General features: G+C 41.4%; 1 protein-coding gene across 4 annotated transcripts in view; it reads right to left on the bottom strand.

Moving 5' to 3' along the window:
• VMP1 (vacuole membrane protein 1) overlaps positions 1 to 20,232 on the bottom strand; it is a 101,838-nt gene that overhangs the window by 32,646 nt on the left and 48,960 nt on the right. For all 4 annotated transcript variants that reach the window (XM_075013504.1, XM_075013505.1, XM_075013506.1 and 1 more), the window contains one exon: positions 15,809 to 15,940. In XM_075013504.1, coding sequence (XP_074869605.1) covers positions 15,809 to 15,940 — 132 coding nt within the window. The remainder of the gene's footprint in view (positions 1 to 15,808; positions 15,941 to 20,232) is intronic.

Raw genomic sequence — 20,232 nt, 5'->3', positions numbered from 1 at the left:
TGTTTTGTTTCCATTTTTATAAAATTTGTAGTCACATTTCCTTTCTTCTTTCCTTCATTTTAGAAGGAGAGCATTTCCTTGCTTTTACAAGGACAAAATTATACTGGATTTTCAAATACTCTTTGCAACGTATTAGCTAAGTAAATGCAGTTCTTGCAGCATCGATCCTTTCCTGATATTGATTCACATTTTGTACATACAAATATGCAGTAAACCCTCAATTTAATGGACTCTGATATAACGGACTTCGGAAATAATGAACCCTGTCTGTCAGCCTCCCTACCACCCCCACCCCCAAATAAATGCTGGAGACTCACAAAAGCCGCCGCGGCTAGAAGGGCCACCGGGGCCAGAGGAGCGGGTGGCTGCGGTGGGTTGTAGGAGCTCTCCTCCCACAGGACCGTGTGCGTGGAGCATGTCAGTGCCCAGCTGCCACTGTCTGCAATGGTGCTGAGCAGCAGCCATGGTGTTGGAGGCTGCTGCCCACTGGCAGGCTGTGAGCAGCCATGCTCTACCCTCATGCAGACAGCTTGGAGCCGAGGCTGCAGGAGCTACAGCATTGAGAACCGCAGGAGGTGAAAGGAGCCAGGCCAGCATTCAGCTCCTCTCCTGGTAATAGAGGGAGGGAGATGGAGGTGTGAGGGGAAGAATGGGGCAGGATGGGGAAAGGAAGGGGAAGCAGAGAACAGGAGCAAGTGATGGGCTGGGAAGGTCAACGCATCATCATACAGAGTAACCATTCAGATAGAATAGACTGTCAGCATTAATGGACACCCCTTCCAGTAATCCATTAAATCGAGGATTTACTGTACACACAAAACAGTAATTGCTGAATCTTAAAGGACAGATTGGTTTGGGTTTCAGATTGTGAAATGGACAAAATTCAGGCAACTCTATATTTTCCTTAACCTTTAAGAGAGAGCCAGACTCATCTAGCTAAACGACCTCTAAGCAATAACAATATGGGGCTGCAGCTGGTAATCCTTACATAAGCAGTCCCTAAAGTGTCAATGAGACTATTCATGGGAATAAGCACAGTCCCTTAAGGGACTACACACTGGGCCTATGGAACTCGTGTAACACTCCAGAGAATTCGCTCTTCCAACATATTGAAAGTTGCAGTGAGTTGTACAAAGTATCGTGATAAAGTGAATATGCCTCCCCTACACAAATTTACACACTACTTGCTGTCCACTTGAGTCCAGCAGAAAAACTGCTGCTATGGTGCTACCAGTAACAGAGTCAGTGTTAGCCTGTATCTTAAAACAAAAAAGCAGTCATGTCGCACTGTAAAAAGTAATTTATCAGGTATTGAGCTTTTGTGGGGCAGACCCACTTCTTCAGATCTGGAAATAGCGCTGTACTGGAAATAGCGTGCACTTTCATTCTGACCTAGCACAAGTTAGTCCTGAGGGAATTCTGCAATAGTTACATTAGGTGCCATAGCAAACTGCAGAATTCCCCCAGGACTGACAAGTGCATCAACCAGCCCACGTAAGCATTTCTAAGCATGGTGCTATCATGTGCAATATAGAGGAGTGACTTCCAAAGTGAAGTGTTTCCATAGACCAATTAACGTGCAACACATTCATTTGCGTTGCTGCATCTTGTAGATAACCCCTAATACATTCATCATTGTGATATCCAGGGGCATAAGCATTAAGAAGTGTCACCACATTGAAAACTATACAGGTATTTCCTTTCAATTTGTGAGGGTAATTGAGCCTTCTTACAATGCACAAAATGCCAAATTATGAAGAGATACATATTTTAAATAGAATTTTAAAGGGTTTGTGTGTGGATTAGTTTCTAGGTTCATGTGTAGATTCATTCAGCAATTTTAAGGCCAAAGAGAACTATTGTGTGAGCAATTTGGTCTCAATTAGCATTTCTGGTTTATAAAGGTTTGAATGGACTAGGCCTAATTATACTTGGGACCTCCTCCTGGAGCGCCACCTAATGGGTTTTTCCACTCACCTATCACCTGCACTTAAGATTTTGGCCAACGTGCCTCAAGTCATTAGTTGACTTTGGTGACAGGACCCAGAATGAAAGATTGGGTCACGCCTTCCATCACTGACTTCCACCAAAGCAACCACACAGCTGGACACCGCTTGCTGAGAAAAAGAGGGTTTTAACAGGTTAAACAAAAACATTTCAGGGTATTTTATGAAGAGCAGACTTTGTTTTTTTGAACTACAAAAGCTGGGAATGTTGTGGAAGTTTAACAGCTGATATTAAAACAGGAGAAATTTGGGGTCTGAATTCAGTAACTGTGGAAGGTACCCAGCATCTTGTAAGATCAGAAAAGTTGGCATCTCCATCTCCCTGTAAAGACCTATGCATAGTCAGGACCTACCTCAAAAGTTGACCTAGTTGACTCACCTCGCAATATGAGTGTCTAACTCACATAAAAGGCAGTTCTATGCAGGAGTGCATAGACCTGCAAGGTTTTATTTCTAATTGGGCTGTAATGTTCGTTACTTGCTAGAAGTTTAAAATTAAATTTAAATTGTGTGAGAACATAAAAATCATCTAAAGGAGTATGTTCTTCCTAATGAGACAAGATATGACATTACTGTTATGGATTATTGAAATTACAAATTCTTGATGTTTTAAGTGCTGCCAACAAAGACAGAGCTCCTTTTTCGTTTAAACATCCGAGGTATGTTAAAAATGAGCCTCACAATATTTTGTTTCTTCTGGCTTCCTATCCTAACACAATGGAATCAAACAGAATTTATGGAATACAGACCATGTGTGGTTAGGCAGTCAATTCTTGAATTTCAGTGGAGAGGGAGGAATTATTAACTCATCGGAATAAGATGTTCCTAAATGCAAGGGCATTCTAAAAGCTGGCTATTGGTTCATATAATACGGCATACATAAGCCAAGAAAGTAAAACAGAGGCTACCATGTCTCCTGATTAATACACCATAATCTAGACCTAAAATGCTCAAAGCGATCCCTGTTTTTGTCTGCAAAGTGATGAACTCAGAAAGGCAGCCGGTAGTGCACATTACAAAATGCAATTCCCTATAAACAACTCTAAAGAAAAGAGATTAGCATGCAAATGCTCACAAGAACATCAGATGTCAGAGAACACAGAGCGCAATATTGGGAATTTATAAGAATAAAGGGAGGGGCTATGTAAACCCAAGTCTGATACTACAGTTCTGCAGCAGGCAAGATTCTCACTGCCTTCAATGGAAAGATTCTTCAGTACATAGTGATAAACCGAAAACACTGGTTAGCTATAGAAATAGAAGATCATCAGCAGAGTATATCAGGGTACAGACTGCCTGCCCCTGTACTGCACACACTGAAGACTATATGACTACTCATTCTGTGGCCAGATTGGACACGTAATGCACCTGATGTAGAGAGCGCATGGTTTCCAGACCCCATGGGTAGCAGCTCAAGACCAGAGGTGCTAAACTGAAGTAACAGATGGTGAGATTTATTAAGGGGGAAAAAATTAACCCAGCAAATGAGCACCTTGTGGAGGGTGGGTGGTCATCTCCCAACTGTTTGTCTCAGTCCTCCAAGTGAGAAAGCCAGTCTCCCAGTGAGCGAGAGATAAAATGGAATGGAAGGTCAAACTTTATCTGGAACCCTGCTTCTAACAGAGGTAGAGGCAGCTGGTTCTGCCTCACACTCCAAGGTGTTAAGTTCAGAATATTGTTGTGAGATGCACAGGCCCTGGTGAATGAATGACCTTTGATTAGAAATAGCAGCAACAGGTAATCAGATGACCACAACAGCAGCTTGTAACTCACCTGTCAGGTGTGAAGGTGGCAGAGTTCATAACCCACCTAAAAAAATTCTGGTAAGTGCTGTGGCGGGGGATTCCGGACCTTTTACACCAGGCATGTCCAACCCGCGGCCCTGGACAGCTAGTAATATGGCCCCACAAGATTGTAAACTTTTAACATTATTATGTGATTTATATACATTAACTATATTATATATTTTATATGCGGCCCAAGACAATTCCTCTTCACTCAATGCGGCCCAGGCAAGCCAAAAGGTTGGACACCCATGTTTTACACAGTGGTATCGATGCAGTAAGGAACAGGACAATGATGCTGGAAGCTGCATTTAAATTACTAGGAAGGAACATTTTCTCTAGGTCCTGTGTTGTAGGTTTCTCGGAAACATTTTCATTTCTACGCAATGGGCCAACAAGATGAGGGAACCTTCAGAATTTGGGAGAGAAGATGGTGAAAAGAGAAGAGGCTTACACTTATTTACCACAAAGAAATTATTTATAGAAAGTGGGAACCTGGGCAAGAGGAATGGGATCCATTTAGCAGACATGGAACCAGAAAATTAACAAGGCTTTGGAGGATTATTTAAACTACAAGCTAAGGCAGGGCTGGGCAAAATATGAGCCGTGGGCCACATCCAGGAGCCTCAGGCATGTTCTCTGCTTGTCCTCCTCCCCATGCACACCCCTCAAAAGTGACCTCAAGGATCTGTTTGTCTTTCAAAAATTGCCAGCCCCAGGGAGGGAAAAGAGGCTTCACACACTGCCCCTGCCCTCAGCCCAATCCCACTGGCTGGTTTCTGGCCAATGGGAACTGCCTGTCTGAAGCAATGGCAGTGCAGAAAGCACCTTCCCCCAGCCCGTCAGGCTCACAGCTAATTCACAGATGTCCATGGTGCCTGCCATGGCTGGGGAGGCAGGGCTCCTGCCTGAGAAACCTGCTGGACTGCTGTCCAGGAGTTGCCTGGGTAAGTCTCCAGGCCAGAGCCTGCCTCTGGCACCCCAGGCCCTCCCTCCCCTCCCCTGCAAGCCGCTGCCCCCACCACTCCTGCTCTGATACCCCACATAACCCAAAACCCTCTGACCCTCCTCCTGCAACCAATACTCCCCATCACAGAACCTGCACCCCAATCCTCTGTTCCAGGCCACAACCCCTTCCTGTCATAGGTCACAGCCCAACTCCTGCTTCCCCTTGTACACACCAGTCCCCTGCCCCAGGTCACAACGGCCTCCTTCACCCAAACTTGCTCCCAGACCCCACACCTCTTTCGGCACTCAATCACTTACCCCTAGCTCCCTTCTGTACCCAACCTCCACCCTGGATCATGTACCTCCTCCATTAACACTGTGGAAGACAGTGGTCCTTGGGCATTTACCAAACTCTTTGAGTGCTCCCCACATCAAAAATGATTGCCCATCCCTGAGCTAAGGGAAAGCTGACAGATGCAAAAAGCATTGAAGTTGGACAAAGACACCTGCTAGGGATGCTTTAATACTCAGATACAGTGATGGAGACAATAGCAATCCTGGCTGAACAAGAGACTCTCAGACACTAAGGTGAAGACAGTTTAAGTACCTAGAGAAGAGAACAGGTTGAGATCACAGAGGTAAGTACTAGAAAAGTAAGAGTAATTATACTAAAGAACCAAAATAAAAACAGCCACATAGACAAAACAAAAAGATCCATTTCTGTACACCGAGTTCAAGATGCTACTATACAGACTAGAATGTCTGGCAACGGAAGAGGTTGATATTTCTAATCAAAGGGCGTTCATTCACCAGGGCCTGTGCATCTCACAACAATATTCTGAACTTAACACCTTGGAGTGTGAGGCAGGGTCCCAGACAAAGTTTGACCTTCCATTCCATTTTATCTCTCGCTCACTGGGAGACTGGCTTCCTCACATGGAGGACTGAGACAAGCAGTTGGGAGACGACCACCCACCCTCCACAAGGTTCTTATTTGCTGGGTTAATTTTTTCGCCCCGCTTAATAAATCTCACCATCTGTTAATTCAGTTTAGCACCTCTGGCCTTGAGCCGCTATCCGTGGGGTCTGGAAACCATGAGCTCTCTTCATCAGATGCATTACGTGTCCAATCTGGCCACAGAATGAGTAGTCATATAGTCTTCAGTGTGTGCAGTACAGGGGCAGGCAGTCTGTACCCTGATATACTCTGCTGATGATCTTCTATTTCCGTAGCTAAATGGGATTTTACCACTATGTATTGAAGAATCTTTCCATTGAAGGCAGTGAGAATCTTGCCTGCTGCAGAACTGTAATATCAGACTTGGGTTTACATAGCCCCTCCCTTTATTCTTATAAATTCCCAATATTGTGCTCTGTGTTCTCTGACATCTGATGTTCTTGTGGGCATTTGCATGCTAATCTCTTTTCTTTAGAGTTGTTTATAGGGAATTGCACTACTGGCTGCCTTTCTGAGTTCATCACTTTGCAGACAAGAACAGGGAACACTTTCAGCATTTTAGGTCTAGATTATGGTGTACTAATCAGGAGACACAGTAGCCTCTGTTTTACTTTCTTGGCTTTTGTATGCTGTATTATATGAACCAATAGCCAGCTTTTAGAATGCCCTTGCATTTAGGAACATCTTATTCCAATGAGTTAATAATTCCTCCCTGTCCACTGAAATTGGCCTACCTATAACAGGGAGTTATGACAAGTCAGTAGCACACTATCACACCTGACTGTAAGCTATAAGAAAAGGCCTGATTTAGTCATGGAAACAGGGATTCATACAAATGCTTAAAAGATTTCATACAATTTACTGAGAATATTTTCTAAGAGGGTGACCATTCAGGGAAAGTAATGCAATTGCAAGGCAGGCTCTCAGGCACCACAGTGACAAAGGCCATATATAACTACACAGATAGGTACCTAAGTAGAAAGGCCAGAACATAATGAAAAAGAGGTTTTCCTTGCAATGGGCACGACCATATATTTTAACTTTCATTTGAGCTGAAATAGGTCTCTTGTGCACAGTAGAATTAACTTGTGTGAAAAGTAAGAGCTCTAACTAAAAATCTGCAGATTGATTAAATGTACCCTACACAATTAACTACTAAATGCTAAAGCACAGTAGCAAGAGAATGAAGAGTTCTGCTTTAATCGGACTCTTTGGAATTAGTAAAAAAAGCTAAGTTTCTTCATTACTCTGTCCAACTATCATATAGTAGGAAAAGCTTGAAATAATTCCCCCAAACCAGCAAGGATCTTGGGATAAGGACTAGCAAATGGACTCGTGAACAGCTGGAACAAATTCTGAGAACACCAAAATTGTAATAATTTCCAAAGCCTGCCTTACAAGCCTCAAGATAAACAGCAATCCAGCACTACTTCTATGGCAGTGATCCACGGGATTGAATGTGTTTAGGTCAGAGCTCAAAGTGAGTGGGAAATCTCACAAACCGAGCTCTGGCACTTCTCTCTGGTGAGAGCTGAAGCTCTCATACATGTGAATTTAAAAGAGTTCTACTGGTCATTTTAACCAGAAAGAAATTATGCAAAGAATGAGACACAATTAAGGGAAACAGTTTAAGGAAAGAGGAAGGAGTGTGTCATTTAGAGTCTTATCAGATCTGTCCTCTACTGCACTATCGTGTTTTACCACATCCCCAGGCTCCAGTGTGCTCCCAATCTCAGACTGGTGCAGGAGCAATACACTACTGACCCACATTTACATTTTCAAAGTGCTATGCAGGCATTACATGCTTCGCTCATCAAGGCATTAAAGGTTCTATACCCAGTTATTCCAGAGATTCACTTCTTGTGAGAGACCTGGCAGTGTGTGGATCCCACAGTTTGCTTCATGGAAGACAACTAAGCATTTTTTCCTATACAGTAAAGTCTCATGATTCGCAAACTTAATGTTCATTAATTCAATTATTCACAACTGCTGGCAACCGCCACTTCCCCCAGAGCCCCAGGCAGGAGCACCGGCAGCCACCGCTTCCCCCAGGGCCCGGGCAAGAGCGCCGGCAGCTGCCGCTTTCTCCCCGGCCCCCCATATTTGGGAAAAACTCAACATTTGCGAGGGTTCCAAATACAGAACCCCCACAAATGTTGAGACCCTACTGTATTTATCGATTTGCAGTGAAAGCACCTAGGCCACTGTTCAGGACAAGGCGGAGTCAGACACCAGTGTTAAGTTAGTTGCCACCACTCTACTACTGAAGAATGGATAAGCATAAAAAAAAAACCTGCCAGATTCATTTCCTCACATTAGAGAGTGAGCCCTAAGCCTCGTTTTGTCCCCTTCTTGAATGAACTAACATCAATATGGTCTATTGATACTACTTTTGACAAGTTGGTGGCTGTTCATAAACTATTATACAGCAGCAAATTAAGGGTTCACCCATACCAAGTCTCCAATCAGATTCCCTTGGCCACAGGCAGCTCATCTAACATGCTGCTGTAGCTAGCAGCTGTAGAACATCCTAAAGGTCTTGCCCTACCCACACTTGGAGAAGAGAAAAAAAAAAAAAAAAAAACAGGATTTGACTAAGATCTAGTTATCATAACAAAGGCTCTTTTTGTGCGTGGAATGCAGTAAGATTGATTACCTACCCCGAATGCCCACAATAAGGAAGGAAGTAATTTTGGATAACCGGATGAGCGTAGCACAACGCTATTTCGTCCCCAGACAAATCCATGTTAAAAAAACAAACAGGATTTTATTTTATTATATATTAGTCCTTTCACAAGGAACTTGAAATTGGGGCGGGGGAGAACAGCAAAAACCCAAAACAAAACATAAGCAACACAGACACAAATAGTTAAAAACAGGCAAACAACCTATTACTTAACTGACATGCCTCCCTCCATGCAGCAGATCCCCCAGATGGGCAGATGATATACAGAGCTCAGACTATCTTGCTACTTATTGTTTATGGGAAGCCGCCATGGCTGCCAGGTGACTTAAAGAGAAGTCATCTGTATACTACTCTCCTACAATGGTAGGGATTTCAACTGGGTATGGAACAAGAAAAAGCTGAGCCATTTACTAGGCGACACAAGAATTAACCTCTGTTATTTACTGCAAATTCCAGTGAGAGGAAGTGGGTGGATGAAGGTGGTACTGCCAGCATCCCTTTTTAATCTCTGTCCTAGACACAAAACATTCGGATGCTCAGACCCTAGCAGAGAAAGTGGAAAAAATGAACTTGCTTAATGTAAGAATGGCCATAGTGGGTCAGACCAAAGATCCATCCAGCCTAGTATCCTGTCTTCCGACTGTGGCCAATGTCAGGTGTCCCAGAATAACAGAATAAATCACTCTTCAAGTGATCCACCCCTTGTCATTCATTCGTAGTTTTTATAATCCATACCATCTTTTAGAAGATCTTTTTTCCGAGGTAGAGAATGTTTTTCCTGTGACTTGTCTCTTTCGAGTTATGTAAGGCCAAAAATTCGTATACAATCCACATATGGAGTGATAACTAAATGTTTAGGATGAACCTGACTGAAATGAAAAGGGAATGCTAAAGGAATATAAGGTAAAGAATGAAATAAATGAGCTAAGAAAATCCTGGGTAAGGGAGAAAGCACAGCTTTTACATCAGAATTTAAGAGGAACAGATATGATTGCAATTTTCTGACTGGATCCCAGTTCCTAGAAAATGGAAACTAAGATTCAGAGATTTACGTAGAAGTCACGGATTATTCTGCAGAGAACATAAGTAGAATTAATCTCATCCAAGATTGCAGTGCTATACATCAAGTATAAAGGACAAATCATGCCCTTAGATATGTATCCTGAATAGAAATGGACAACAACATGAATTCCCCATGAACATCCCAGATGGGCGTTCTAGCTGCTCATTCACAATGGCTATACAATAGCAGCTAGAGCAGGATCAGGAAGTCACGTTGTACTCTTCTTGGCATAATGGGCTCTTATTGCAAAATAATATGAGATTTACAGCTGGGCTAATTTCTGCTTTTGATGCAGACACTGGGCCAAGCCACTTCTAGGGGATGAAGATTTCTGACTTTGTAACTTTGTATGAGGATGTTACTCTTTTGCATATTCCAGACTTTAAAAATGTAGATGCTTGTAAAAAAATTTTAGCGCATAGAGCTTCTACCAACTTTTGGAAAGGCATTTCAAACGCATCTGTAAATTAGTTTAAACAAAGGTAACCTAATGCTTCTGTTTTTCTTTTTTCCCTTTCCCCCTCCCCCCTTATCGGTAAACAGGTGTGCCAACGAATAGAACAATGCAGGCACAAGGTTGCTGTATTTATTGCCTATAAACCAAAGAAATCTAGCAAGAAAAAAAGCTTACATTATTACTCATAGCTCCTACTGTCAACAGTCTGACTACCTTAACCCTTCATTGTCTCCTTTTCTTGGAAAGTCTTCTCCAATGTGGTTTTCACTGATAGTTTACAAAGCCCAGAAAAATCTATCATTCATCTCAAAGTTGCTAATGCTATTTAGCAGGATCTTTCAAATTTCACTCCTAGTTCATGATAAAGTCCCATATATAACAAAGTTTCCATTTTTAAGGGGATGCTTCACCACAGTTAGATCAGTTTAAACTGATATTTTTAAAACTGGCCCACAGTGAAAGGGTTAAAAAAAAGAACTCCCATGCAAGTATTAACAAATGCATGCCTCAAACTTCAGGAATGCATAATGTGCAGACAAGCCTCCTGGTGGCCACCCATTAGGCAGCCTAGACCAAACACTGACAATCTCTTTCTTCTACAGTACAATTAATAAAGAGAGGAAGCTGATGAGGGAAGGGGGCAACTGGAAAACCAAAAGAAAGATGAAGAATGGCCTTTGGAATTGGGTTCAAACAAATACTTTCCGGTGAAGGAAAAATGTCAAAATTTCCACTGTACTGCAATTATGGCATTTACATTTTCTTTACAGTTCTCCATGCACTATTTTAAGCACTATGTTTTCTTGTTAAAAAAAAAAAAAGATAACCTTTTGATTCAGCAAGCTGGCAACCAAGAAAGCCCTTCAGAGAAATTCGGTCTGAACATGACGGTTAACATTTTTTATTTTATCAAGAAACAGATCAATATTTAGTTTAACCACAGACCAGCTCTACTTTGGTAATTAAGTAACATTTCTGCTTATTCATGCCATGTGAGTGAAGTAAGAGTGCCCTGTCAGAACACACACTGCTCCCATTCTCAAACCAATCACGATTGGGGGCGACAGGGTACTTTGCACTCTTATTTCTGAAAGGAGAAATTTTACACCACATTAAGGTGTGGAAAAGCAATCCAGCTCCAGGAACAAGGCCTTTAAGAAATGCAAGGAAGATGGGTTTAACACACGTCTGCTGGCCAATATCGCCAAGTTCATTAGTTTAACTCGTTGCCGACAATCAACCTACTCTCCAAGTGGGAAGCTGTTCGATGGAACCCCTGACGCAATACAAACCAAAGCTGTTACAGCTAAGTTTTATACAAACCCTCTAGAGTCCACGTTGACAAATTCTTTAACAGGCCCTGTGGTTACAGGGAAGCTGGTTTCACTCTGAGTCACTCCTGTTCAAACAGTTTACTGGAAATGGAGGGGAGGGGGAATTTTCGGAGAAGTCATGTGATGGCCAGACAAACCACAACCAGTAAAGGTTCAGTGAGGCAAAAACCGGTCCTAGGAATGGCAGATGCTCAGTGCACAGATGGCACTCAATTATTTACAAGTCCTGTTTTATCTCAGGGTTTGTGTGGTATTAACCCTTTCTCAAGTTTGTATTCTTTACAAGAAGCCAGAACATAATTTGGAAAGTAAACAAACAGAAGTTACTGATAGTAACACAGGCAACTAGAAAATATTTTTCAAAGGAAACTTGGCTCATGTAGCAGTGCACAGAAGCAAAGCCCAAGTATTCAAAGTGTAAATCATTAGTCCTTAAAGAATATGCCACTTAAATATGAATCCAAACATGCAAAGTCACTAACGATCAGATCTACAAGGAAGATGAAAATAATTACCAGGCCCTCTTTTGTTGCTGTCTCCTCTTAGCAGAGAGCAGCATGATAAAGCAAGGACCCACGCATTCAATCCTTTCATAGTTGTATTAAGTTGCACAAAGCTTTGTTTTCACCACACACTTCTATTAGCTTTTAAGTTCCACAGTATAACACACAAATATTTAGACATCAGAAAATATGATCAGTAAGTATCATATAGCAAAAACAGAGACAAAATGTCTATAAGGACACTGCATAAAGTTACATTTTCACTGTGCTATTATTACCCCTGCACTGCTCTAGCACTGAGTAATAGATTCAGCTTCCTTTAACTGAGAGGTTCCTTTCAAATTTTCATGAGTGGTATTCCTCATCTTTAGAGCAGAGAGCCCTGATAGCAAATTTCCGGATAGTGGAGCTTAACTGGACACAGCCATTGGGAAAAAAAAAAAATCTATGAAAATCCTATAAAAAATAAAATTCATAAAATAGAGAGGAAATATATGCCATATCACAGACCAAATTAGTCTAGTTAAAATATACAGACAATTGTGCTTTGAATTTACTAGAGCGTTCCATGAAACAGCAATCCTAATTGGTCAACCCAGCATTATAGTATGCCAACAAGACAACGAAGCAGAATAAAAAATGAGGTATGAAGAAATAGAAGATATGATGCTTTCTTTAGGTAACTTACACTAACTGTAACGGACAAAAAAGAAGAAGTGGTGTTCCAATAAGACAAGGGGCTTTTTCTAAATATATTAATGGAAAAATACAAAACAGAAAGTTACACACGAGCCAGCTCAGGGTTTCTCTCAGTAAGTGACTCAAGGAGACAGGTCGCTTGGATTGACATCTTATGAAAAGAAAACCCACTCAAATGCAGCCTTTAAACTAAAGGTGACCATATTCTTCCCCAATGCAAATTTTAACAGAACGATTGGTCTAACCTATCACACTGTATAACTCACTTTAAATCACTTCATTTCTCATTAGTCTCTTTCAAAATTCCCAGTGAACATTTTCTCTGTCAGTCACACAAACGTGGCATTCTGTCAAATAATATCCCAAGTACCCCCATCTGTTTCTCAAAAACAAAAGGTATTTCTCACCACCTGTTGTGACAAATTTTCTTAATAAAAGAATTCAAAACATGCAAAATGCCAAGCAATTTGGCTCCACTTTGTAGATAGCCATGAGAACTAAAGGAGAGGGTGATCTCTAAGGCCTCGTTTACACTACAAGGGTAAGTAGACCTAAGTTACGCTACTCCAGCTACATGGCTAACATAGCTGAGTCAATGAAGCTCAGGTGGACATCACCTTACTCCTGTCGTTCCAGTGGAGTAGCGGAGTTGAATGGGCAATGAGGTCAACATAGCCCAGTAAAGGGCAACCGGGGCAGGTGAGTGGATCGCATGAGTGGCTCTCCATCTCAGTGAGCTGCAACTTTGTCATAACCAAGACGGTCTCTTGGGATAGGGTAGTTTTGCTAACTGCACTTGCCCATCTTGAATTTGCAGGGTGCACCAAGTGAACCATAGCAGCACTTTGATAGGTTGCAGAGGGAACCTGCACTTCACGACCTCACTTTACGTGTGTGACTTCAGCAATACCCTTCAGAAAAAAAACGACACGAACACAACCCCACAGAATCTGGTAATCCTGTACATTTGCAAGTGTCTTGAGGGCCACACATAGAAACCTGATGGGCCACAGGTTGCCCACATTGATGTAGGAGGTCTTTGCTAGCTTAGTGGTATGCAGTGTCTATTATAACACACTTATTTTCACACCTCCCAAGGCCATGTTCTCTACAATCTTGGGCACAGAGGATCAGAATTAGATAGTAAGGTAAACTGATTTAGGTAATAAAAACATTGCTATTCAGCAATTATAAGACGACTTCAATTTGCGCATCAAGCAGCAATCATGCAGAGCAAATAGCCACAAAGGTTCACTTTTGTGAACAATGCCAGGGTTTCCTCCAGGCCATAGGAAGAGACGTTCATTCATGCATGCCTCTCACAGACATCTAGCAAAAACACAACAGAAAGCCAAAAACACAAATGAAGTCATATTAGTGAGTGTAAAACACTGTCCAATTTTAAATATGGAACTACTAATTTTTTTTTTTTTTTTAAACAGCGGTACAATTTAACTAGATTCTAGCATGAGGCTCTGACAGGGTTTTACAGCAATCAAAATGCAAATAAACGTTTTAAGAAACTTCATCTGGTCACCCATCCCCTAAAAAATGTCCTTCATTTCAAACTCAATTGCTGAATAAAATGAAATCAAAGTGTTGATAAGTACGATGTCATTTTTTCCTCAGTGACAGACACCATTTCATTTACTAATCACACAGTCATTGTAGGTAACAGTATGTTATCTTCGGTCTATCTTGACAAGCTGCTTACTAGCAAGGAATTTATATATAAGAATCTTACCACACATTTTGCGGGGGTTGGGGTGGGGGGGGGGGGAAAAAAAAAAAATCGATCTTGGTTGCACCTAGAACTTTAAAAATCTCAAGAAACTTGCTGGAAGAGTCACAGCAAATAAATATGGATAGTAGTCCAATCCTGACTCATGTATTTGATTTGTTTTATGTTTTGCTGAGATTTTTAAACAGGTATCTGGACCAAGGATTGGCTTGTAAAATAAACACCTGACAATGGGGCAGAAGTCCAAATAGTTGAATCTGGCCATATGCCTTTAAAAAAAGTTGGATCTCTTCATTTGCTATTACAGTAAACTCTTTCATATCTGGCAGCCCAAGGACAGGGAGGTTGCCAGATCTTCAAATATTCTGGATATGTGAGAGGTATACCTAGCAATGCATAACAATAAAGAAGAACAAGATGAGATATTAAGAAACAAATATGTATGCAGAGTATTTTATTTACCAAGAGTAGCAATGTAATGCTGTAAACCTATACTGTATTTGCTGTATTTATCTGAATTTACTTTCACTATACTGTACTTATGGAAATGTAACTAAAATTTACTTATGTTTCTAGACAAGTCCAAGGAAACCAAAAGCTGTTTACAGAAGAAAATTTTCATAGATTCTTGGCTATATGCAAATGCTCTCTTTTTCCTGCCTGTAAAAACTTCTCAAAAGAGGATAACAAACACTTATACTTCTTAGAAGACAAGAATGAGTACTTTCTTTGTGACAGTAAAGGGGTTAGTCAAAGAGAAAGCAGTGTACACTTTTGCTGTGTGTAGTAAATAGCATCAGCTTGATTCTTTCATATAAAAATCTATTTTGACCTTTTACATCTTGTGGTTTAATAGACAAACAGGAATAAAAAAGACAGAATACAGAGGAGAAACTCAGCAGCATGTCATTTTTAAAACTTTTCCCTCGCTCCAGAATTGTATATTTAGAAACTGTAAATAATTTCTGAACTAAGACACACACAGACTAGTGATCTGATCAGAAAGCTATTAACAGTCCTATATTCTTAATTAAGATACATGAAGAAATGCAAGTCAGATCAATGAACTTGAATTAAAAAAAAAAAAGCAAGCTAAGGACAAAAACATTCAAACCAGCTGGGCTGCTTTTCAACATCAGAAAGAATATGTTTACTGGGGCTGTTGAATCGGTCAGGCTGCTGGCAGCACAAACGGCCAGTGGCAAAGCAGGTGAGTACTATCTAGCGAAAACATGTTGGCTGGCAATTATCTCGCTAAAAGAGACAAACAGTTAGGCAGTTCAGCTGTTTCATAATCACAGTTGGTTTAATGACGCCTACATCATTTATTAGTGGGCCTCACCTTCCCTCTAATGTTTCTTTTGCTATATTTGTAAAGCAATTATTCACATGAATTTCTGTGTCTACAATAACGCATCCCTGTGTTAAGTGACTATAAATTCTTGTTTGGTTTTCTTCACATCTCTGTAAGCAGTGCAGGTTCATTTCTAACCCACGAGCAGCCCCTCACAAAGTCACAGTGACTGCTTTCTTGCAGATTTAGTTCAGTGGAACAATTGTCTGTTGCATCATAATCCTACTGTGTTTTGTGATAATTAAATGCATTCTAATATTTTGCAGTGTTCTTACTTGTGCAGCCTCTGCATGTTCCAGCATCTCCTCAAATTCCTGATACTCTTCATCATCAGGTTCAGCACCAGACAGTCGGGCTGCCCTGGCCATGAAATAAGGAGGCAACTCTCCAATAGCTGTGCCAGCACCCTGGGAAGAAAATAATGATTTTCATTTTATTGTTCCTGATTAGAATGCCTTAAAAAAAAATCTCAACTTACACTGACAATTCTTGAAAAAAGTTACAAAACTAATTATAGTAAGAGTCACAAACAAGTTGCATGGGTCAATGGCTTCCAATGAAGGATTATTACCACCACCAGCTATACAAAGTTCTCTCAGCTTCAACTGTTACCAAATTTACCCAACAAACTACATTTTCCCCCTCTCATAGTTTAGCCATATGCATTCCTCTCTCACCCAAACTATAATTCTCTAAGTTGTAATACAGTTTAATTGTTAGCCAGGAGATCTGGCACCATAGTTTATTGGAAAACACTGTCTCAAGTTCTACAGCAGTTCAAGGTCGAACAGGCCTTAATTTATGTAGTATTTCATCTGTCCACAAAATGCGGTCAATAACACAAGAGATTTAAGAACCAAAATAGGGTTCCTTTTCACTGCTGGAAAATGATTTGTTTTCACAGGACATCAAATGACTCATTTCAGCCTTGTGGGTAAATACAGCTTAGTTTAAAAAAATGAATAAATCAGTATTAGCCATACGGATAAACAGAGGTGAATGAAACAGGAACTTGGATTAAATGTAAATGGTTTAAATGTAGGACAGGTAATAGCACAATAGTTGGGTCCTTTGTTGGAAAAGTGCTAAACCTTAGACACGAAGATGTCTCTTCCCATTAAGGACCATTAGCAAATGACAAATGCTTTTATATTCCTTTAAAACAAAGCCCTTTAATTTTCTTTGTCTATATTAGGCATGCAGTTGTATGCAGGGAAGTACCCTAACTGCTTTGTAAATGAACAGGTTGAATTTAAATAGTACAGGTTGAACCTCTCTAGTCTGGCACCCAGTGTCAAACCAGAGAATTTGCCGAACCATGGGAGATCAGTATCATATAGCATTATTACCAACACTTCCCCTGCTTACTAGGCTATGTCTGTATTAGGAAATGAAGTCGAATGTATTAAAGTCAACTTTATACCACTAGATTTTGGCTGTGTCTACACTACGAAATAAAATCATTTTTATTAAAATGGATTTCTTAATGCTGGGTTTTATCCATTCGATTTTGAGCATCTTCCCATGTGTTCTCTACAAAGTCAGCTTACTGCTGCCACACTCAAGTAGCTTAAACAGAGTGCTGCAGCAGTGTATTGTGGGAACCTATCCCACAGTTCCCTGAGCCCTATGGCATTCTGGTCCCGCAAGTAGATGTGGCTATGAGACGACATCTTCCACATTTCATTCCCCTCCTTCCCCTGCCATGTTAAGTATGTTTAAGTAGACACGGGTGCTACACTGAAACACGAATGAATCATCAGTAATGGCTGGGGGCTGATAAGACAGTAGACTTTTGGCAGCCACAAAAATCATGACCAACCATGGAGACCCTTTCAGGAACCTGAATCTGGATTTGAGGCCTCCTACCAAAGAAGACCCTTATGCTTAAGTAGACATGGTCGCTACACTGAAACTTGAATGATTCATCAGGCTAAAAGACACCAGACTACAGCCAGGTTTGGACCTGGAAAAGACCACCCTAAGGACAAGAATATTCCCTGCTAGCCTTACTTCGACAGCTTGGTAAATTGTATAGCTAATACAGTGCCTTCACTGAAACGTGCATGGCTCAGGGTGGCTACAAGGCTCCTGGCTACAGCCAGCCCCGAAAACCATGACCACCGAGGGAGACATCCCCCAGGCAGCTACAAGACCCCTGGCTACAGCCAGCCCTGAATATCGTGACCGCTGAGGGAGATTTTCCCTGGGTGACTAAAAGACCCCGACTACAGCCAGCCCCCGAAAATTGTGACCCTGACCGTGTGCAAGCTGCCTGACACCTTGCATAGCACGTGCTTTTATTGGTTTGGGGATCAAGCTACGTGATGCAGCTGGGCACAGGAATGTTCCAGACTGCGTGGCGCCTCCGGGGGTAGGGAGGGGAAGGGATGTGGGAGTTAGGACAACACGTAAATAGCTGAAAAGAAGTTTCTCATCCTACCGGAAAAGCATAACCCCCACCCATAGCCTAGCTGACACATGGTACGGGAGGGCCAGCAGCTGGCACCATGCAGCACAGAAAAAAAGGCAGCTAGCAGGGATACACACAGAACCACAGACCTCACAGCTGCACTCCTAGCAAAGAAAAAAAGATTTTTTCAGCCTCTCATGACCCTACAGCCAGGGAGTTCCAGGTGCCAAATTGTAATGGTCTTCCTGTTGCCTAATTCCTCCACATCTGAGAGCAGTGGAGATGTAAGAGGCCAGAGTGGACCACTGTGGGGCACAGATGCGACATCTGCGCAGGCTAATGAATTCAGTTTAAAGACATGGCATATCCTCATTACCCTTCATTTGGAAATTTAAATTCAAACTGAACGCTACACCTGCCAAGTTACTAAGATTTTAGGATTTCAATATTATGTCAATTTTAGTGGTCCATAAAATCAAGCTAATGGAATTTACAGTGAGGACAGGCACTGGGAAAAGTCAGGCTAACTGACTTAAAATGGATTTTACCGTGTAGTGTAGACACAGCTTTTATAAAGTGGATGGTGTGTGTCCACACAGGTTTAGAAAGTTGATATTGTGTGTCCCCATTACCATTGCTAAATTTGACTGTGTCAGCAGTGCATTGTGGGTACCTATCCCAAAGTTCCTGAATACCCATTGCATTCTGGGTTTTTCTGCCAGTGTGTTATGGGGAAAAAATGCGCCACAAGTAGTTGTGGGTATCTGATGTTCTCATCCCAGAGTGCACTGCCTTCACGCCCCACTCCCATTGAAAACAATCTGCCAAATGCATTTCGCACCATTTTGCTACAGCCTGCCCCGGCACACACAGTTACAAGGCTAGCAGGCCAGTCCTGAGAAATGTCAAATGCAGTAATTAAAATCTGAGAAGTTTTAATTTGGAGCCATCGAAAAGTTGTTTTTTGGTATGATTGAAATGCTTCATTTAATTTTGATACAGGAGCCACATGGTGGGGAGGCAGCCGCATAGTGCGGGGGAGCAAACCGAAAACCCAGAAGCTGCGTGATGGTGGGGGCAGCTGGAGAGCCTGTCAGCTGCATGATGGTGAGAGGTTGAGCCGGAGAGCCTGGCAGCCACATGGTGCAGAGGGCAGCCAGAGAGCTCAGGCTGACTTCTGCTTCCTGCTCACCTGGAGAGCAGCAGAGGTGAAAGCGACAGTCAGAACAGACATGTTGGAGGCATTGTGGGATACTTCTGGAGACCAATAAAATCAAATTAAATAACATTAAATAACGCTGTGTCTACACTAGCATTAAGTTGACCTTGTAAATTCGATTTTGGCATTACTCCTCGTGAAAAAGCTGGAGTAGAAAAGTCGATCTTAGGACCCCTTAAAATTGACAGTGATATTTGCAGAAAAGACAGGTACATTATAAAATTGACCTAACTCCCTTAAAGTTGACTTTATGTTGTAGTATAGACAAAGCCTGAGAAGACAGTTAGGTGTACATAAGAGCTAAACAACAGCAGAGAACACAGAGCCCAAACTGGTGGCTGTAAAACTTTATGGTACAATGGGAAAGCATGGCAACACCCACTCTAAGTGGACATCCAGCTAACTAAAATCACGCCAGATTACAGATATTGTCAAAGAGGGTCAAACTAGAGAGGTCCATCCTATAAAGAAAAATATATTATCTGTACTATTAGCCAAACTCTTCAAAACTCCCTGTTTGTGTAGTGTATTAATATATATCCCCATGTTTGTCTTCTATTGTCCACGTGTAATAAATTTACATGACTACACCACCACCAAAACATAACTATTACTGCTACATAGGAAGTTAAACTTGAAAATAACTGCAGTTATTTTTAAGAAAAATTAATGTGGGACTATGTTCTCAAGGAGATGCAAAAACCAGGGAGGTATTGTTTGCTTCATAGCAATGTGCAAATTTGCTTTGGCTTCATCTAGTTAACCAAGGGAAACATTAACACGTGTGCACTGGAAGTGAACGTTCCTTAAATTGGTTAAATCACAAGTTCTTTATTACAAAACATCTCAAAAGTACGAGATCATATGATTCCATGTTTACTCAAGACAGATTGCCTTAATATGTAAAAAAGGAAGCATTTAAGTGATCCAAACCAGCAACTATATACTGTCTTTTGCAAACATGACTGTCCTCTCTTACTCTTAAAATTTCTGTTTGGAATTTGCTTAGAGTTTCCCCAGCTCAAGAAGGATTTAGAAAGAGAACGGCTAATTAACATTGTTTTGCA

This window comes from Carettochelys insculpta, chromosome 19 (genome assembly GCF_033958435.1).
Source record: "Carettochelys insculpta isolate YL-2023 chromosome 19, ASM3395843v1, whole genome shotgun sequence".
NCBI lineage: Eukaryota > Metazoa > Chordata > Testudines > Carettochelyidae > Carettochelys > Carettochelys insculpta.
This window is presented reverse-complemented; position numbering and strand designations above follow the sequence as displayed.